The sequence below is a fragment of the Chiroxiphia lanceolata genome, chromosome 5, assembly GCF_009829145.1.
Source record: "Chiroxiphia lanceolata isolate bChiLan1 chromosome 5, bChiLan1.pri, whole genome shotgun sequence".
NCBI classification, from domain to species: domain Eukaryota; kingdom Metazoa; phylum Chordata; class Aves; order Passeriformes; family Pipridae; genus Chiroxiphia; species Chiroxiphia lanceolata.
The window spans coordinates 30,208,235-30,231,113 of NC_045641.1; the positions used below are offsets into that span (position 1 = coordinate 30,208,235).

General features: G+C 38.2%; 1 protein-coding gene across 4 annotated transcripts in view; it reads right to left on the reverse strand.

The window, feature by feature from the left end:
- Nucleotides 1–22,879, reverse strand: part of ADAMTS20 (ADAM metallopeptidase with thrombospondin type 1 motif 20) — a 90,471-nt gene that overhangs the window by 66,797 nt on the left and 795 nt on the right. For all 4 annotated transcript variants that reach the window (XM_032688937.1, XM_032688935.1, XM_032688936.1 and 1 more), the window contains exons 3-4: nucleotides 8,650–8,812; nucleotides 5,860–6,119 (exon numbers count right to left, since the gene is read on the reverse strand). In XM_032688937.1, coding sequence (XP_032544828.1) covers nucleotides 5,860–6,119; nucleotides 8,650–8,812 — 423 coding nt within the window. The remainder of the gene's footprint in view (nucleotides 1–5,859; nucleotides 6,120–8,649; nucleotides 8,813–22,879) is intronic.

The window sequence follows — 22,879 nt, forward strand, 5'->3', positions numbered from 1 at the left end:
ACATAAGGTATATAGCCTAAGCCAAGAAATAAATGTCTTGTGTTGGCTTTCTAGATTTTACTATATGAGAGATGAAAAGCACAGAACATTCCTGTAGCATTAGTACTAATACACTAATCTGAGCAAAAAAGGGGCAATATAGAACCTTAGTAGTCCAAGTAGCAGATGCAAGGAACAATATACTCATCTCTGAATTTTGAATGCAACAATATTAATTGTCTTTCAGATGCTAGTCATATAAATTAAATTATTAACCTACAAATCATTCAATTCTAATGACTATTTTTAAATTATGACTATATGGCAGAATCAGTAATGCCAAATAGTCTTAAATGCTAGTATGCATCTATGTTTTCCCAGAGTGCTATGGAAAGATGAACTGTTAACTGTTGCACAGCAAAGAAAGTATAAGAACATTATTTAAATTCACTCAATATATATTAAGACAATATATTGTCTTAAGACAATATATTAAGACAATATATTGTCTTAATTGGGCTGTTTTTAATGATGGAGGTAGCACACTGGTGTACAGGATCATTCCATATAGAAAATATTTAATGATCAATGATGCTGGTTATCTGCCACAATGGAAAAAAACATATAAACAAGGCTTACAACTAAAAAAATATTTATTAAGACCTGTTACTCACTACCTTACATTTTACATCTCAGTAAATGATGGTAGTCACAAAACATTACTAAAATGACAGTAACTATTTCAAGGGCCTTCAATGGCAGCTTCATTTGCACAGATCTGAAAGACTACACAGTGAACAAAACAATGGACAGTCAAAGCCATTTACATGCAGTCCAAGTCAGGAATCTGTCTTGATGATGATGATATCATAACAGTACTATTTTACCATGATATTACACCTTTTTATGATTTCCACAGTCTCACTGCATGTTAGATGATCTAAATTGATGCTGTCTCAGTCCTCTCCTTGAATGCATGGCTGCCCCCCACCCATACTCCAATTTTAGCACTCACATGACTAGGCAGTCAGCCAAGTTCATGATCTGAGTTGGCCATCACAGTCCTACCACAGGTGGTTTTACATATCATGATTTCTTTTCAAAAAGGAGAGATTACAAAGTTTCTGCTGCAAGCAGACTCAGAACAGACCAAGTAGTTTTTTACTACCAAACTAACTATATAAGCAGTACAGTAGTTAAATAATCAGGTACTTGATAGAGAAAAAGAGGATAGTACCTCAAAATGTCTCATGAAACCAGATCGGAGGTGGTTTTGGTGCTTTTATAGTAAACTCCAGTGTCTTAATTAATTACTTCAGTTGCTAAGATCAAGGCTTCATGTTAGGGGCCTTGAACTTCCAGAACATAGTGTGTCTAAGATAAAGTCTACCAGTTACTAAATCTATGAGGGCAGTGCCTACTGCCTGTTCTGCTGATACAACACTTGGAGGAACAATAAAAAAACAGTGCAAGTTAAGCAATGACAGAATTCTTTATTATTTATTTTTAATTTGACATTAAATAATGCCACTCTGTATTGTATTTCAATACAAAATTTTTTATAAATTCCTATGGCAAAGGTATGTAATTCAAAATACATGGAATATTTCAATCAGAACCAATAAGTATTTCCAAGACATAGTGTAAATAATGTGAATACTCATATTGCCAACATTTACGCAACTTTAAAGAAATTAGAAAATGCATTCTAGTTCCAGTTCAATGGGATTACTCGCATGCTGAGAGTTAAGCCTTTTCAGGTTGAATTGGATGAGTGACAAGACACTTAAAACCCTAAAAATATTTAGCAGTATATTTCAGTTCTTATTTTCCACTCACAAAAGAGCAGTAAGTTTACTTTGGTGGCTTTGTTACTGATAAAAAAAACCTCAAAGAAAATAAAAGAAAAATGGGCCAGGATTTCAAAGGTTCTTCTGGGAGCTAGATGTCTAAGTTTCATTAAAATTTAATGGGATTTATATGCTTAAAGTTTTTAGGTTTCTTTAAAATCCAAGCCAAAACTGAATAACCTTAAAAGTTTCAGAATTATTACAAGACTAGAGTATAATGCTTGTTTCACTTAAAATGCCAGCAACCTGACAATCTCCCATAACACGAGAAGTTGCTTGACCAGACACAAATTCCAGTTAAATTCAATAATCAAAGCTATCTGTATAATGGCAAAAAGGATAAAATTTAATAGTTTCATTTCTTTCCTTTAGGGGTTATTGAATAAGACTAATAATGCTTTTATTTCAAACACTAAGAGGTTGTGGGTTAAGAAATGACCCACCTGCACACTGATAAATTCTAATACAGATTCCATAGCAAACAATGGTAGTCATTTGTTTTCCTATCCTTCATATTTTTTTACCAGTTTACTGAAAAATAACTATTATGGGAAGGAGAAGGATGAGAAGAGACTGAAGACTGTATATTCATTATTTGATTTGCATATGCATTATTATTTGTATATGCATTATTTAATTTGTTTGAAAAAACAATATATATGTGAGGAGAGGGTTGGACCCAATGACTTCCAATTAGTCTGATTCCAAGACATTGCTGAAATACTTCAAGGAGAAGGGAGATCAGCTGGGATACGTATTCTTTGGGGCAGGGGAGGGGGGTAGAATTCACTGAACTGTAAAGAAAATCTTTGAGAATTAAGATCTGATTTTATATTTTTTTAAAATCTGTGTTTGTAGGAGCTCAACATTGCTATAAAAAACATCTTAAGAAATTTTTGTTTCAAGTTTACACTCAGAAGTAGCAGATATATATGTTAATAAGAGCTGCCAGAAGATGTAAGCTATACATCTTACCACCTAGAGTGGTAGTCAAAAATATTACATTCATGCTAAAGAGGTAGTGTTTTATCATAACCAGCCAGTGTTTTATCAAAGCCAGCAGCAAGTGTAAAACCCTAGTTTTACAGTACAGATAGGTAACTATAAGAATTAAATTGTAAGTTTTTTAGCAAAGAACTGGTATTCTTTCAGTCATACATTATATGTTAAATACTAGATCTTAAAAACAGTTCATATATTGATTCTCTCTAGCAGCAATTATACAATGCTTCTCTTATTTACCTAGAAGTCCAATTATGTAAGTAAAGAGACTTTAGAAACATTGCCCTGTAAAGAATTGTAGTGGAATGTACAACAGCTACAGATGCAGGAACAATGTTTTGTTCTTAAAAAAAAAATCCAAGAATTACATTACCTATAACCACAATAACACCTTATGAAAATGATATCATAAATGTTCTATTTCATCTTATTGTAAAGTACTGTAAAAAACAGCTTCCATTTTAAAATAATGTTTTGATCACTTTGCTTTGTTTCTTGGAACAGCTCTTTATTAAAAAAGTCCCTATAAAAAATGGCATCTTTGGGACCACTTGTTTCTAAAAGAACTCCAAACTGGGTCTGCACTATAAGTTAAAGAGAAAAAAACACTTTCAGTACTGATTCTTTTTGGTAATACATGAACTTTCAGACTTTCACACCACTGGAAGTAGAAAAATTCAGAAGACTTAATAAAATTAAAGTATGCTAATCTCCCTTAAAGTATAATTATTTTTCTTACAAACCAATAAAATAAAACTCCATCTTCTACATTTAGATCTATTACATCATCTGTGTAATAGATGACAGCACCTCTACTGCCATCAGCTGGATATGCAGATATTAGAGCAAGCAGAATTCAGCTGAGTTGTCTAACTACGTATTATCTAGCATCCCTTCACGTGATACAGGTTATCAGACACCTATACACAACTGGCAGTTATGACTCGTCATTTACAGGAGACTTGCAGAGATTTGACATCACTGGCATAAGTGGAACCCAGTGGGATGAGACTTGTGACTGGAGTGCCCTGATGGACAGTTACAGGCTCTTCAGGAGAGATAGGCAGGGCAGAAGAGGCAGAGGGGTGGCACTGTATGTAATGGAAGGGTTAGAATGTATGGAGCTCACAGTTGGCAATGGCACCTTTGAGAGCCTCTGGGTAAGAATCAAGGGGCAAACAAATAATGCAGATGTCATTGTGGGAGTCTGCTACAGACCTCCCAAGCCAGAATGATAATGCCAACAAATTATTCTTTGAGGAACTAAGAGACACTTCCAAGTCAACTGCTCTTGTCCTTACGGGGGACTTCAACTTGACAGAAATTAACTGTGAGCATCACACAGCTGGTACAACCTGGGCCAGAAGATTCCTAGAAAACCTGAATGACAACTTTATGGAAAAGGTCCTAAGAGAGCCAACTTGGAAACATGCCCTCCTTGATCTGCTGCTTGTCAACAAAGTGGATCTTGTGAGTAAAGTGGAGATTGGTGGCCGTCTCAGCCACAGAAACCATGAAAGGATCGAGTTTAAAATCTCTGTTGACAGGAGGAAAAGTGTCAGCAAAATCTCAACTTTGACATGAGGAGAGCAGACTTCAGGCTGCTCAGGGAATTAGTAAGTAAGGTCGCCCAGGAAAATGTTTTTCCAGGTGCTGGGGTCCATCAGTGCTGGTCACTTTTCAAACATCACCTCCTAAGGGCACAGGAGCAGGCAATTCCAATATGTCAGAAGTCAAGCAGGCAAGACAGAAGGCCAGCTTGGCTGAGCAGGGATCTTCTCTTGGAAATACAGCAAAAAGGAAGGGGTATGCCCAGTAGAAGTGAGGTCAAGTGACACAGTAAGAATTCAGAGACACTGCTTGGTGCTGTAGGGAGAATATTTGTGCAGTCAAAGCTCAACTGGAGTTGAAGCTGGCATCAGACAAAGCATCACCAGCTGGTTGAGGGAGGGGATTGTCCCACTCTGCTCTGCACTGATGTGGCCTCACCTTGGATATTGTGTGCAGTTTTGGCACCACAATATAAGAAAGATATTAAGCTATTAGAGTGTCCAAAGGAGGGCAACAAAGATTGGATCATACTCTCAAGTACATGATGTGACTCTTGGGGATGGTCCTGTGCAGGGCTAAGGGCTGGACTAGATGATCCTTGTGGGTCCCTTCCAACACAGCATATTCTATGATTCTGTGATTCTGAGCTTTGTGAAGCAGCTGAGGCCAAATCAGATGCCCTGTGGCTTCTTAAATGGCACTGGGCACTTCTACGAAGCAATTTAATTGATCACAGTGAAAACCAGAGAGCTATTGTGTCCATTGAAAAGTAGATGTCTATAACTGGTCAAGTGAATAGCTGTCTATAAAGCAGATGTCTCTATAGACACCCATATGGCAGGTGCTTTAATTTGCAAGCCCCAAGGTAGATGCAGTTTCATATAAATTAAGCTTCTTGAATAGATGTAAAGACAGAAATCTAGAAACAATTATAATGCAGAATATGTTAGCATGGCTTTTGCCATGGTTCGACAGATGTTATGGTAAACTTTTTGATTATACAGAGCTTATTGTACTATATTCTGAATCAATACAAGTAATGACTTTTGGTTCAAAAAGGATTTACTACAGAAAGATCGCAAACAAATTATGCCAACTCAAAGTCTGACCCATATTAATCTGAAATTACTTGAAAACTAGAAAAACTAGGATTACTATAACCAAGCATTTTTTCACAATGCCTTTTAACATCTGTCTGCTGTAATTAATCCATACATTTAACTCACTGAAGCTTAAAAATTCTTCTAAAGCAACAGGAAAACAGGAAATCAGTCACATCATTTCACCTAGACACTGCACTAAACTGAAAAGATTCACAGTCTGAAATTTTGGCCCAACTTTTTTATTTATGTTTATGGAATCTCTTTCTTTTGATACAAATTTTGGTCAAACCAGAAGACAGGACAGTTGCAGAAAAGAAAACAACAGAACAGAAATAATTGAAATTGTTAATACTTAAGAACTAGAGTTTACTTACTATTGACATCAGTGTTAGTACGTAGTGCTGTAAATTCTGCCCATGGTGACGAACCATTTTGACATCAGCTGTAACCATCACTTCTACATATCTTGGATAGGAGAGAAAACGTTTTTTCCTGGAATGTGGATTGCCACCATCCTCTATAGAGAGGTTATTTAAAGCATACTTTAAACCGAGAGACTTCTGTAAAACACTGCTGTCTTCATTTAAACTGCTGAAGGTTGAACGCAATAAAGCGCTCTTCTTCAACTCTTTATCTGCAAAGTAAAAAAGATTTGCTGTTAAATGCACTTTCTAAACCTAAAGAGGCAAAGAGGTTCCCAAAATAGACAAAGCAAACTTATATTTATGATCTTATTTCCAAGAGAAACAGTGCAAGTACTAAAAAAATATATATATATATGAAACACAGAAGATTGTAGTAGGAACACCAAATTAGATGTCTTGTACATTTTCATACAGCTCTATCATAAATGGATTCTTTGTTAAAAATTAGTTATAAGGCAGGAGTATTCTGAAGTTCCTAGAATGCAGTATAATCCAAACAGGCAGGCTGGAAGGAGAAAAGCACTACAACTTAAGCAGTACAACAAAGGAAGCAAGTTAATTAAACAAAACATATTTTTACACACAAACTTTCGGCACCAATGGAACAAATCAAAACAAACTAGGTCCAACTCCTGAATTCAAGTCCCTACTGACTTTTAAATTTATGTAACATATTTAAATAAATATGGAGTTTACTTCATAAGCAAGTACCCATCAAAAACCTTCAGTGACTTCTTTGACAACTTTGTAAATATTCATCATGTAGGATCAGGTTCTAATGGAAATATACAATCTCAGATATCTCCAAACTAAGTACTGTAGTACTTCCAATAACACTGTATAGTCCAGCCACCAGAGGCTTCTGATGCCTGACACATAAAATCCATGCATTTTTCAGAATCACCTTAGCACCAACTCACATAAAAATACTTAACTGAGAAGCATACATGAATTCTCACTACTCTTCAGAAACTACACAGCTAACTAGACACTTTAGCCCCCTCCAAACAAATCTCCACTGTCTTTCTGGAAGCTAGATTTCCTTCTTAAAAAGTAGCTGCCAAAGAACATGTCTCAGTGTCCTGAATAGGCCAAAGTCCTCTCTCTAGAAATCCAAGGTAGAAGTTTTGTGGACTCCATTCCTTACTTCACCAAGAATCAAAAACTCAATCTCATGGTCGCTATGCCCAAGACAGCCTCTGACCACCACATCTCTCACCAGCCCTTCTCTGTTCATAAATAACAGGTCTAGGAGGACATCACCCCTGGTGGGCTCACTTACCTGCTGTGTCAGGAATTTATCTTCCACACACTCCAGGAACATCCTAGACTGCCTCCTCTCCACTGTGTTGAGTTTCTGTTTCATGAAATGTCAGCCAGCAGCTTATAGAGTACTTTATCTGCCTCTTCATCCTGGTTGGGTGGTCTACAACACACTTTCACCAGGATTTCTGCCTTGTTAGTCTTCCCCCTGATTCTTACTCAGGCACTCAACCTTATCATTATTATCCTTGAGCTCTATACAGTCAAAACACTCCCTAATGTACAGAGCCAGCCCACTGCTTCTCCTTCCTCACCTGTCCTTTCTGAAGAGCTTGTAGTTATCCATGGCAACACTCCAGTCATGTAAGTCATCCCACCATGTTTCTGTGATGGCAACTACATCACAGCTTTCCTGCTGCACAAAGGTCCTCCTATTGGTTTCCCATACTCTGTGCACTGGGGTAGATGCACTTCAGCAGGGCTATTAATTCCACCCCCAGCACTTGCATGACATCCCCAGGCTCATCTCTAGTGAGCCTGGTCTTACTGCCTTCCCCCTTTAAACCTAGTTTAAATCCCTCTCAATCAGGCCTGCCAACTCACAGGCTAGAATCCTTCTCCCCTTTTAGACAGGTGAACCTCATCTGTCTCCAGCCTGGTGCCAGGCAAATCACCCCATGATCAAAAAAGCCAAAATTCCAAGGATGGCACCAGTCTTTGAGCCACTTGTTCATCAGGTGGGTACTCCCATTCCTTTCAAAGTTCTTCCCTGCCACCAAAGGGAGGGGGGAAAACACCACCTGGGATCCTGTCCCTTCAACTAGTTGTCCCAGTGCCCTGAAGTCCTTTTTGATTGCCCTAGGACTTCTCAACCTCATCACTACCAACCTGGAAACGAGAAGCGGGTAATAATCAGAGGGCCATGATTATGATTAACCTATATACTGTGAATCTGTGACAGTACAACCATTCACTTGTCACATATCCTAATAATGTGCTTGTAAATTACTCCACTCTATTTTAAATACAAATAAATATTATTAAAATGTAGCATGAATAAATTATTAAAATACTCATAAGGACAAAAAACTACATTAATGGGTAATATTAGATACTTCCATTATTAAGGAAGACAGATGTCCTGTACTATCTGTTAGACTTACAATAAGTTCATTATCTTTTGTGAATATAAGCAACAACTTCCATGGATCTACTCTTACACCTACATTGTCCCATATGTAAACACTGAAAAATCAAACCCACAGAGAAGTTCTTGCAATATCATGATTTCTTTTTTTATATGCACATTCTGTCCTACTTTTGAATTAGCCACCAACACAAAACAAAAGGGAGACCTGCCAAGCCCATGTGAAAGAAATATGCAGGTTCAAATGGAACAATCTGGAGAAATATTACTTACTACATTTGAATCTGACGTTTGAAAAAGTCACAACGAAATTTAAAGTATGACTATACCTGAAACTTCACAAGGTTTATGGGATTTCTGGTACTTTTTTTTAAGTTCTTCATGTCTGTATATTAGATGTGGTTTGTTATGTTCATCTTCATGTTCACCTCCATCTGCTTTCATCAGAGGTTCTAAAATGTATTCACCATCATGTGCCTTAAAGATGCCCATCTGAAAGTAAGAGAAGTAATTGATTTATTTTCCACTAAAAATACTGATATGAAAATAAATTTCATTGAAATAAAAATTATTTATTATAATATTTTGAAGTTGATGATAATACATTTACATGTGTGACAGAGGAAACCTCAGTGGGCACTGGAGATGGAAGCTGGAAGAGAATTTTGCTTTCAGAGACTTGTCCCACCAGGGTAACTCAGACTATCTTGCATATTAACAAAGGATCACAGGTAATCACTATATAGAGTTAATGAAACAAAGGGGATAACAAAAATAAAGCAAAAAAGTATAACCAAGCAGGACCAGTTGGGAACGCTGCAAAGGAGAGCAGAGGCCATCAAGAACTTCAGAATTTGAGTGCTTTCCAAATTCTGGACTGATTTGTTGCCTTCTGTCCTTAACATAATTTATATAATATTTTTCTTCTAAAATTGATTTTTCCTCATAAATTAGAAACAATGTTAACCTGATACTCTTTTTAAAGACTTTGAAACGACTACCAGGAATTCAAAGATGACAGCGACATTAAAGGTTTTTCTCCTTGATTCCCCCAACACACACGCACACCACCCATCTCAGATGCACATTAACTATGTAATGGGAACCAAAAGAACTTGATTACTAACAAAAACACATACACAAAGAAAAAGAACAAAAATTAAGCTCCTTTTCCCCAACCCCCTGCCCCATAATCCTTTTAATTATGAAATCCTAAAACAGAATTGCTTCTTTCTCACCGCACTTCTAACCAAATTTATAGTTTCCTATGGTTTAAGAACTTCACTTCAGGAGACCATGAGGAGGAAAACACATGTAAGAATGTCATCAAATTATTTTCAGATGTTTTAGCAACTTTCTCACTTTAGTCAATTAAGCATCTCAAGCGAGTAGTTGTACTGCATCCTGGCAGATGTTTTGCCAGTTAGGCATGTTGACCAATAAGATAATAGCAATAATCTATGTAATATGTTTTAAGAGATGAGGTGTTCATGTTAACCTTGAAACTCTAGGTTATAGAGAGAGTGGCAGAGCAGGATAAATGAGAAGGGTTTTTTTTAAAACAAGCTACTAAGTCTTTTAAAAACTGCTGCAGACTACCTTAGTGTCCAGGATACTGTACTGGAATTGTAATATCCCTTGAATTTGGGATCCTTCTAAGAAGTTATCAGTTTTCTTTGTTTAAGAGTCTATTAGGCTTCAGGCATGTGTCAGAATATCTGTAATCTTGCCTGATACATAACATTATTAAAGATACTGTAAACACAGCACAGATGGACCCTCTGCACTACACAGCTAAATAGTATTTTCCTTTCAAGACCTTTTAAATCTAACTCCTAGAGTTATAACTAACATCTGAATCTAACAGTCCTTCAAGACTGTTTAAATCTAACTCATAGAAGCACTTTTTCCATTCAGCTTCATTTAAATTCTTTGCAAGTAGTCTTCATGCCAGATCCTTTTTACATTCAGTTTAGCCTTCTCACGTCCAGTGTTCCCAGGACATGCAATTTGTAGAGGACAGCAGAACCGAGTGTACTGAGAACACCATGTGTCTCCTTGGAAAGGGCCTCGGGAAAACAGACATGACACAGCTTGTCAGTTAGTCCTAAGGTGCAACCTTTGGGGAAAAATGACAGGGACAGACAAGAGCATGCCACTCAGGGACAAAGCATCAATTCTTGCTGCTAAGATTCATGCTAGTGTTTATTACTTATACTATTAAAGTCCCATTAAACAAAACATCATAAATTTGACCCCATATTATTGGTCAACACTAACAAGCTAATTAATTCTTTTCTTCTGACATACCATAAACCCTATTTCTAGACAACACACATTTAAAGCACGTTCTTTCAGATTTAAGTAAGAATTTTATTGCTACTGCTTTATTTCACGCATACATTTTACTTCCATCCTGTTCTTTCAAACAGGTTGAGCAGATATTCTGAATTTATTTCTTCAATGGCTTTTCCAATAAACAGACTTTTGCATTTTACAAAGAAAGGGTTTCAGCTACAACAAACACAAAGATTATGAGAACAGTAGCCCAGAACTAAAAAGTAAAGAGTTTGTACTACATTTTAAACTAAACTCAACTTCCAGAATAAAATATCAGACTTCCACTGGAAAAGATGAACTGCAAGAACACGGCTATATTATTTTTCTACACTTTCACTCTGGAAAAAAAAAAAAAAGGAGGTAAAAACCCCAAACACTAGGACATATGTTTCTGACTGAGTCTCCTCACTTTGAAAATTCACAATAACACACCATAAATTTACAGATCAAAAAGTTAGGACAGATAGCTGGAAGGGAAGAATCCTTTATTATGCTTCATGACCTCACAATTATTCTTAGTTTTTTGTTTTAAATCAAAAGATTAATACAAGACGGTAAAAGAACATCTTCAAGACTGGAGAGTCCACCCTCACAAATACTTGGGATAACTATTTTAGAAAAATGGAGTCAAGCTTCCTCTCACTTGCTCAGTCAGGCCCACTGATTCTCACACAGGATCAACTGCCTGTTTAAGTATGGAAGAAATAGCTGAGCAAAAATCTATAAGGCAACAAGCTTTCATTCTTTCCTCAATCAATTCTCTCCTCTTCAAAAACATACAGGTAAAGAAGTAATTACTACTACTGAGCAGTTAGGAAGGCCTCCCACCAGTAGACCACAACAGATTTTTGCACATCCCCTATCCAAGTTGAGAAGAACTCATTACTTTGTATGTGAGAAAGAGCAAAGGTTAAACATAAGGTTAAACATAAGCAGTGCTCTATCTTAAGAAAGGTATTTGATATTTGTTATTCAAAATCCAAGAAGACATTGAACTTCAAGCCACCAATTCTAATCCTTTAATTTCTCTATGAAAACTAAAAGAGGATTTTGATTAGCTATACATGGTTAGCTCCTCATTTTCCTAACACATGGGTCTACAAAAATTCAGTCACCAGCTACACTGTTTATAATCTTCCATTCATGAAAGTGATACTTCACGTGGTGCTAATATAAATAGAGCTATTACATCTTGGGGGCACAAGGAAAAGGGTTATGAGATCCAAATGAAAAATACTTCTAGTAAAACAAAATAAAGTCACTTACATGTACTCAGCAACAGAGGCAGAGTGCTGAAACAGGAGCCCATTTTTAGGAAATTAAATCAGAAATTAACTGGATTTACTTATCGTCTACAGATGCCTCTGTACTGGGTTTGCATGGCCAGGTTTTGGTAGGGGGGGGCTACAAGGGTGGCTTCTGTGAGAAACTGCCAGAAGCTTCCCCCATGTCTGGTATATCCAGTGCCAGCCCGCTCCAGGACAGACCCACCGCCGGTCAAGGCCAAGCCAATCAGGAATGACAGTAATGCCTCTGTGGTAACATATCTAAGAACGAGAAATAAAAGTTGTTGGGCAGATGCAAATAGCAGGCTGAGAAGAGTAGAGTGAGAGAAGGTGAACAACAACGCAGACACCAAGGTCAGTGGAGAAGGAGGGGTAGGAGGTGCTCCAGCCACTAGAGCTGAGGTTCCCCTGCAGCCTGTGGTGCAGATCATGGTGAGGCAGCTGTGCCCCTGCAGTCCATGGAGGATAACCAGGGTGCAGAGACTCATCTGCAGCCTGTGGAGGAGCCCACGCTGGAGCCGGTGGATGCCTGAAGGAGGCTGTGACCCCATGGGAGACTCCGGATGGAGAAGGGTCCTGGCAGGGACCCGCTGACCTGGGGGGAGAGGAGCCCATGCAGGAGCAGGTGTTCCTGCTAGGATTTGTGGTCCTGTGGGGGAACCATGCTGGAGCAGCCTGTTTCTGAAGGACTGCATCCTGTGGAAAAGTGACCCACAGTGCAGCAGTTTGTGAAGAACTGTTGCCCATGGGATGGACTCACGCTGAAGAAGTTCATGGAGGACTGCCTCCCGTGGGAGGGACCCCACAATGGAGCAGGGAAAGGACTCCTCTCCCTGAGCAGCAGCAGGAACAATCTGTAATGAACCGATCGTAACCCACATTCCCCATCTCCTTGAGCCACTAGGGGGGAGGAGATAGAAGTTGGAAGGAGAGAGGGGTGGGAGGAAGGTGTTTTTAAGATTTATTTTACTTCTCATTCTCCTGCTCTCATACTGTTAGTAATAAATTTAATTAATAACCCCACTTCAACTCTGTTTTGCCCATGACAGTGATCAGCAAGTGATCTCTCCCAACCCTTATCTCAACTCATGAACCCTTCGTTATATTTTCTCTCTTCTGTCCAGTCGCAGAGGGGAGTGAGAGAGTGGCTTAAGTGGGTACCTAGTATCTAGCCATGGTCAACCCACTACAGCCTCTCAAATTATCTAACAAGAAATTTGTCTGTAATATTCTATTTCTGTTCTCAGATAAAGAGATAAAAGTAAATTTAAAAGACCTCTTCAGCAGAAGTGGAGTACAAAATTGAAAACAGTCTCTTGCACATCATAAATAAATGGTCCAAAGACTACCCAGTGCTACCCAGGACTATGAATATGCATAGATTTGAGGAAATTTATGACAAAACCCACACAAGAATGATAATCTATTTTTTGGATTTAAAATACTATGGATGAGTTAAACACTTTATATTAAATCAAGGTTCAGTGGATCAACACAGTTACTCACTATATATGGTATGACTTAGTGGTTTAAAGTGGCTTAAAACTGTACAGTCTTAATCAATGTATTTGCTCCATTCCAAGAGCAATAGAAATAAATATTGCAGAAGTTACGGTTAAAGAATACACAATGCCCATATACAAATTACATCTTTGTATATAATAGCAACTTCACAGAATGCACAGAAAACATAAGGGATATATAGCAGGTTTCAGAAACGAGGAATTAATATGTCCAACAGCACAACTGAAAAGGTTTCATAAAAACTCTAAAAGAACAACTGATGTTCTGGAAAACATGACTCTAAACCAGCAGACTCCCCTCCAGGTAAGCTCTATTCTCATGCTCAAGTATTTTTCACATACTCAAGGTATGGCTTCTCAACTTAAAAACCTGCAAGTAGTTTACAGCAAGAGCACTTTAATGGTCAAAGTAAATTACAAAATCCCTTCTTTTTACATTATTCTCTTCCTCTCTTCCATCCCTACCCCTTGTGTTTATTCAAAACTTTTGAATGATGTGAGAAGCCCTTCACCTTTTTCTTCCTGCTTCACTGTTATGTTTTCTAATTAAAGACTTAAGTAGCATAGCTTAATTAGTTCACTAAAGAAAGAAGTATTAGAGGCTATCTGATCATGGTACACTGCCAACATCCGGAAGCAGTATTTCTACTAGAAGATAATTCATCTAGAAACACAACAAGAGCTAGTGGCTGCAAGCTAATTTCTTAAGACCAGAGCTAACATAAGAGAAATAAGAAAACAGCAATACAATCATAAATAATACACCAGCTAAGTAGCAGGAAGAAATATCTAACACCTTTTCAGAAGCGACTGAAAGCAACATTATGTTTGAAGTTCTTAGAAAGAGAATAAAATGCTAAAAGTTTGTTATAGGCAAAAACACCTTTCCTCATAAGTTTAACTATGATCTAACTACATCTCTTTTATCTAGGTAGCCTCATCTCCTCGGATATTAAGACTGACGGAGAGATAGACAACAGGTTAGCAAAGGCACATAGTGCTTTCGGAAAGCTTCACAGAAGAGTTTGGCGAAATAAACACTTGAAGAAAACTACAAAGATTAGTGTTTACAGAGCCATTGTGCTGTCTACTCTCTTATACGGATCTGAATCATGGGTCATCTACCGCCACCACCTGCGTCTCCTAGAACGCTTCCATCAACACTGTCTCCGTACAATCCTTAACATCCACTGGTCAGATTATGTGACCAATACATCTGTTCTAGAACAGGCAGCAGGCACAAGTATTGAGGCCATGTTACTGAGAACACAGCTGCACTGGGCAGGGCACGTCTCAAGGATGAGGGACCACCGCCTCCCTAAGATCTTGCTTTATGGTGAACTTGCCACCGGCTGCCACATGAGAGGAGCCCCAAAGAGAAGATACAAGGACTCCCTGAAACAACATCTCAGCCTTGGCCATACTGATCATCATAACTGGTCTACTCTGGCCTCCAATCGGGAGGTCTGGAGACACACCATCTATAACACTGTGGATGCTTTTGAGAAAGCACGCGGGATCACCCTTTAGGAGAAAAGACAACGCAGAAAGAATTGTGTCTTGCAGAATATACCACCTAAGGAGTCTTTCTGCTGTGCCTTTTGCAACTGGACATGCCTATCTCATATTGGCCTTTTTAGCCACCAAAGCGCTTGCAACAAACATGGGTGGAGCCCTTCCCAAATCTTCGTTCGCGAAGCCCAGCCATGATGATGATGATGATGAACTACATCTCTTTACAAATTCTGTGATGTTAAGATTTCATAAGCTGACAGTAATCACACCTTTAGCATGCTTAATCACATCTCGAAAAGAATTAATGGGGCATTCACCTAAGCTTGGAAGCATTCAGGTCTGCAAAGGCATCTAATCACTGCTTAAATAAAATTACCTATTTACAGACTGAAATTTAAGTTCCATGTAAATGCCTGAAGAGATCTTACCTATTTTTATGTTTACATCACACGTTATATAACCATAGCACTGGATCCAGTGTCCTTACTGTTGAGTTACTTTCACTCAGGAACAAATAACACATAGGAGAAAAGATTATTCTTGCAGGAAGTATAAAACCTGGCAACAGGTACCCTGAACATCACTTTGTAAAGCTACTCTAGGCAAGAAAGTCTCGCTGAAACGTAATGAAAATGGTATTTCAGGAGTTTCTAAATACAATTTGTAACAAAAAGAGACTGGCTAAATAGCAGAGAACTTGAGAGAATGTTACAATAACAATCTCAAAGCCAGCTGGAAAGATCAGAGGTTCATGGCAATTAACAAGATTCATTGGAGTGGAAGGAAGAGAAAGAGGCCACTTATTTATTTTTACCTTTATATACGATTCACAGTGGACAAGCTAGACAAGTCAACTAAAAATATGCATAACAGTTCTTTTCATAGTTATATGCAGGGAGATTCCATTACAGAAAGGCAGCTATTCTGCAATACCTATTGAAACTGGCAAAACAAAACATACATATACATAAAAGGACATTTTTGTTTGTTTGAGGTTTTCTGGGGGAGGGTTGCTGATTTTCAGTTTTTAGAGGGGTTGGTTTTAACACAAACTATCATGAAGCTAAGTATTCCAACAGACCACAGATCTAGGAAATCTGTACTCTTAATCCTGGAGGAAACTCCATCATATCATCTTGCCTTGACCATCTCAGATAATGTCAAGCAAATTTACTTACTTCCATTTAAAGAGTACTTCCTACTTCTGATGTTTTCAAGTACATGCAGAACCACCTTTTCCTCTCACTGGGAGATGAACAGTTCTATATAGTCCTTTCAACCTCACAAGCACCATCAGGCAGTTATTGCTCAAGTACACAGTCTGGTTAGATTTTCACCTTGTCAGCCACACAAGCTCAAGCTACCTTGAGTACTTCTGTCAATATGTACATTCCCAGAAGGTATATAACCTGTTCTCACAGGGTGTGGCTATGCTACCATAACCTTGCCATTTTCTACATGAGGCTATGTCTGAAACAGAATGAGAACTGAGACTATAACAGATACGTTACCTCATGTGGAAAGCCTATCTATTCCAAGAGTACAAAGTTTCCCAAGATACACAATGGCTAACTATTGACTTGTTGACTGCCACTTGGGGATGGAAGCATTAACTTCAGACAAACAAACAAAAAAACCCAAAGAAACCCCAACCAACCAAAAAGTGTTTGCACACTATTTCAGTAATTTAGTTCACCTAGTGACAGCAAAGGGCCATGTGTGTTGTCCCTCTGCCCTCCCCTGACACTCCTATGACTCTCACTCATGCACAGAACCTTCTGTGTAATTCCCGGAAGTTTAATGAACATGTGTATATGTAACTATATATATAAAAGTAAATCAAACTTCCTGTGGCTGTCCACAGCTTTCCAGCAAACTCACCTGTGTCACATACATCCAAACTATAAAGGCAGTAGTTAAGAACAGGTTGCAGCCATCAGAACCATTTATTTGGCAAACAGAATGTGCCCAAGTAGCCATAGGGAAGGAAGGCCACCAGACACAGGATGTGGGTAAAAGGCAGGCCAGTGATGGCTGAGCAGCCTTGACATAAAACATTACATAAGCAGGTCCCAGTCTGTTTAAAGGACAATTCATGCAGAACCGCTGGTGAACAGCAAGACACATACCCAGGTCCTAGTGCTTTCAATAATGACGTTTTCTGTGCAGATTTTCAGCTGCACAATCAGCAACTCCATATATTTCCTCCATTTACAATTGCAATTACCAACTGTATTTGCTGATCTGTGCTGGCCCATGTGAGAAGGTATAGTATCTGTGGAAATACTTTCTGGAAAAGTAGAGCCTGGGGAAAACATACTGGAGAGGTTTCAGGTTTTTTTATAACAGCTGAAGGGGGGGATCTAAGCTGTCTCACTATTTTATAGTAAGTTGTGTGATTAATAGTGATTTTGCCAAGGCAAGCAGGCAGAAATTGACTCTGGGATACAGGATCACATTCAAGTAAATTCAAGTGTTATGGTCCATTCTCGGATGTATGCAAAATATGTATAGTGACTATATGTGGGAAAACAAAGCTAAAAAAAGATGAGATAATAGTATAAGATGTATTTCATTCATTCTGTGACCATCAGGGCAACACTGGGAAGACTTGAAACAACCGCAGTCATTAAAATGGACTTTTGTCGAAAAATGCTAGATCAAGTGTCACAGAAGTGGAAATGTTTAAAAACTGGTCCTTATTGTGAGAATACATACTAGGGAAAAAATAATAGGAACATAAACCAAAGTAAATGAGATGAAATTGCCAAAGAAATTAAGTCAAGAGCAAAAGAATAAAGAAACAGAAGAAAGCAGGAAAAAGGAAAATCAAATGAAACAATCAAGGACAAAATTCTTAATCTAGACCTTTTCCAAGTAGTAAAGACAGAGTTTAATCTACTTCCTGGTCACTTTTTGTTCTGTTTAGATATAAAAACAACAGCCAAAAAGAAAGAACATTGTATTTTCAACCTGCAAAGTAAAGCCTTTTACTTGAAACCATAATGGAAGCATGGAAATTTTTCCTGGTTTGCAGAGATTCAGGGCTGGAGTCTCATCTCGTATACCTATATGACAGGAGAAACTAGAACTACTAAGTGGAAGTCCTCACATCAGCCAGTCATTAGCATTAAGACTTGGTTTGTTAAAACAAGAATCCATTGTCTTGAGTTGACATTTTCATAAGATTTTTTTCCTATCTTATGATGGAATCAGTACTTTAGGACAAAAACCTAAAAACCTAGCATGTGCTTTATGGATGCTCATAGGTTTATAAATGTGACCTGAATGATAAAATCCCTTTCAGATTTAGAAGGTAACTTTCTCGAACTGACAGCTTTTAAGTTAAAGCATTAAGTTACATCAAGATAATAATATCTTTCAGTTACAAGTGTTAAAGCTGTCTTGGAAAAAATAATGTAGTTTGTTCCACTCATTGAAGTAATTAGTACTAAGAAGCACAAAACCGGGGAGCAAGTATCTGGAGTCTGCGACCTCTACTAGATCTTCACAGGAAAACAGATGCTGGCTATGCTAACACTAGCTTCTTGGGCTCTGTTTTTTGGGTTTTTACTTACCAAACACTTAAAAAAAAAAAAAATCACATTTCATTAAAAGAAATTCCAGGACTGCCTACTTTTCCTTAAAAGGAACCACTGTATCCATCCATAGTACCAGGCAGAATTGTTTTCAAAACCTCTCAGAAAGGTGATTCATTGACCCGTATTAACAAAAAAATAAACACAACCTCTTTTACTGAGGATTCTGAAGATCTTCACGTATACTCCTGCCATTCTCCAGACAAAAGTAAGTCTGATGTGCAGTAAAGGAGTGTTACTGAGGGGCTTCCTTGAGCTGCTAAGGAACTTGTCACACAGACCTTGTTACACTTCAAAGCTACATTAGAACAAACCAGTCCTGCCCTCCCTGACTGCAGAAAGTTGACAGCTAGCAATCCATGCAAGAAGAGATTAATGTATACTTTTCTACTCTTAACTTCCACCAGTCAGTGTGCATGTGAAGTTGCTCTACATACCACAGATGATACACCCAAAACAATGCATTTTTCCTTCTTTCTTACCTTTCCCTCTCTCACAGTAGTCACCTTTGGCACATCCTCCCAGCTCACAACAACTGATTTTAACTATCCTCAGCATCAGTCAACATATTCCTAATCCCCAAGAAAGAATACCAGGTTTCTCAAAGGACTAAACAAACTGTTTTTGTAGCATTCATTCAGGATTTAAAAAAAAAAAGAGCTCCTTTCTGTAGATAGGGTCCTGCTAGGAATTGAAGGTGCATTCTAGTAATAAATGGTGACAGTTCCTTTATTTTAAGACATTTTATTCACTGGTATTTGCTTGTATTTGTCAACAAACTTGCAAGTCGTAATGTTCTCAAAGGTTAAATGATTTTTAAGCTTTTGTTTTTATCTCTTTGATTTTGCTGTCTGGCTAACTGACTAATGCAGTAAAAATAAAAAATATACAGAACTTAAGAAAATAAAGTGAAATAAAGCATGACATCTCAAAAATTACTCCACAGATGCAAGAAATATGCCTGTATATGATCAGATGTTCAACCAGGCACCCAGGCCATCACTCCAAATGACCTTCTGCCTTTGATGGATCCCAAAGTTCCTTAATTACACACTCCTCCTTGCAATTACTATAGACTCCCTGCTGACTTTCTAACGTCCCTGTGCCATTTGCACCCCTGAACCCAGGGCATGCTCTGAAATGTAACACAACAAAACTGCACACAGGGTGTCAAGAGCCATTAAGCAACGCTCCATGGGTACTCTGGTTCGTCCATGCTTGTAGCGCACCAGAAAAAGGCTTAACTGAGGGTGAAAAGGCAAAGCAGAGTGGAGGGGGAGAATACACTCAACATAAGCATGCAAAAACAGAAAAGATGGAACTTGAGAAGCAGGAGTGAAGCTGTGAATGAAGTAGTGCAGAACAGGATAGATGCCTACAGGATAAAATGAACACAAGTACCTGGTTTCACTTCAGATGATTAAGGTGTATCTCCAGAGCAATTTTTAAAATTCCATTGTTACATTTCTTGTATATCTTTATATTTATGTTCAGGTCATTTTTTCCTCCCTAGCTTTACACATTGGTCAAATATAAGCAATTGCCTTATATATGCAAAGCTGAAAGACAAAATTATACCTAATAGTTCAAAGCAATATTTTTTTAACTTCCATTACACTAAACTCAAGTTCAGCATCAAGGAAAACAGATCTACAAAAAGAAGGGATTTACTTAAAATAAATATAATGCTAGACTATCAAGTCACTGGTTTTCTACTGTGTCACTCACAATAAATAGTATCTTACCTCAGCAGCAATCCAACTTTAATGTTTGTATGTATGAAGCATGGCACTGTTCAGTAAAAGAGCAGTAACTGACTGGTGTATTTTTGCAGGTACATTTGTTGAATGCACCTATGAAATTTTAAAAACCTTGAGAATAAAAACACCTTTTTGTTAATTTTTGAGGGTAGCCCCATCTGGGAGTGGGGAATGCATTCAGGGACAATGCATTCAGGGACAATGACAAGATCTCACAGGACAATTCCACTTGGCCTCTATTTCCCTCTTTTCACATCCATTTTTTTCTGAACTCCAAAAAAGTATTCTCCCTTAGCAATCACACAGTGAGTGTCACATTTGCTTTGAATCCATGAGGATGAGGAAGAACATAAGCTTGAAGGTTCTGAGTCAGGTTGGAGGACACTCTGTGTAGTTATAGGCAACCAGCTGGCTATGACCACCTCTTTGCCCCCACACAACCCCTCCCTGGGAAACTATAGGCATGTCCCACAAAAGTGCACCAGCACCCATGCAAGGCTCGGCTTCTTCTGAACACCTCGCCAGCTTCATTAGTGAGGAGAAAGCAGCCATAATGCTGGGTATGCTGCATGCCCTCAAAGGCTGTGCTTCCCTGGGCAAAAGGTGAAAAGAGAGGTAAGAGAAGGTCCTGGGAGCATCAGAACAGAAAGGCCTTTGCTGGTGGCTCAGGCTGGGCGCTTTGTCAGTCAGGCAACGACTGAGGACACAAAGTCCAACTGGAAGCTGCAGTGAAAGTTCACAAGGCTCATCTAGAAGAGGTAAAGGCTCAGTTTAAAAGCATTCAGGGATTTCTGAGTGGTCACATACATGATGCAGGCTGTAATGTACCAGTGAGGGACCATGGAGGGAAGAGAGAGAAAAACGAGAAGTGAGACATTCAAATTGGTACAGAGAAGAAGAGGGTCTTGTGCTGAAGAGTTTGAGAATTGCTAAATAATAGGCTGTTGAGAAAACTTTTAGGTGCAGTAGGTACATGTTTTTCAGAAAAATTGTTTTCAGTGCATATGGTCCCTTCAAGTAATGAAAAGCAATGGTTTACAGGAACAGAATTCAAACAGGCAAAAAAGGTTAAGAAAAAAGAAAGGTTTGAAACTTCTCATATTTATTCCATATAAAGTATGATACTATTCTCAATCCAATGGTATTTGAGCAACTATTAAAACACGAAACATGGAAAAAATAAAACAAAACCAACCATAGTTGTGTTCCCTCATCTCTCCCACTCTCTCTGTTAGTTAGTACAACAGTGTGTGTTCAGCATAGGTTTGAACTGGGGTTTGGATAACGCAGTCAATAACTAATGACAGTTGTTTGTAAAGCATGATATATAGGCAAAACTCAGATGAATACAGAATTACTGTTCTCAAATGCTCACTTCTCCCATAATTTCCAAGGACTAGACAAAGTCTACACACCTCAACCCAAAAACAAGGTTGTATATACCCAAATATCCAAGAATAAGCACAAGATAGAAGTGTCTCTCAAGTACAAGTTATGTCTGATTCTGTCGTTCATCATGTGTATCACCTTCTTTTAATACATATTAAATGCTCCTGCACACATCCAACGAACTCCATTCTATTTTCTGTAGGCTAGTAGAAAGTGACTAGAATAGAAAGTTGGATGTTTTCAGGTTCCAAAAATACACCTTTACTTTCCTGAGTGACTGCAAAAAAATGGAACAACCTCAACTTAAATTCTCAGTAATATTTACAACATCCTATTTTTACAGTGTGCGCGTCACACAGACTTGCCTTCAGCATTTCAATAAATAGTGATGTGGTAAAGCACTAGATGTGAGTCTTCATGACTTCCAGTCAAAAAATTATAAAATTCAGCAACACAATACAACAGTTTTGATAGGCAGTTATGTGATACTATTTCTCCATTATCAGTTTAGAAGACATAATAAATTTTATGAAGGGATAAATAAAGAATGTATATCATTGCAGTTTTGATTTGTTTACTCAGTTCAGTTCTTAAGAAGCATTTAATAGACATACTCCCACTGAAGCTAGCAGGAAGCTTCCCACTCCCTTTTATCAGAAACATACTTAGAAAGCACTGCTCCCACTTTCTAGAATATCACATACCTCTACAGTGTTGCTGAAAGCAGAAGAAGAAAAAAGATCAACACTAGCTCCCCTCCCATCATCTCAAGCACCATCATTTCTCACTCACAATCGCAGTATCTGTTAAGCTACGAACACACAACTGATGCCAACTGACAGCATCATTTTATCAAATCAATAGCTTACTGTGTTACTAAGTTATGCTTTTTCCTCTATTATAATGCTCTTGGTGTTAGGAGTTACATCAACCAACTATATTAGTGGCCAGCAACAGATCCTTTGAAAGCAGCATTTGTATATCCCACCAAAAAAGTATCATCATGACTGCACACTGCTGATGCCAAGACATTTCATGACCAACTATTTGGAACGATGCCCAAGAATTTCCAGCTTAGCTCTCCGGCAAAGGCATCCCACTACATTTCTTTCAGGGAGAAGAATATGAATGGAGACAGGAAGCAGTG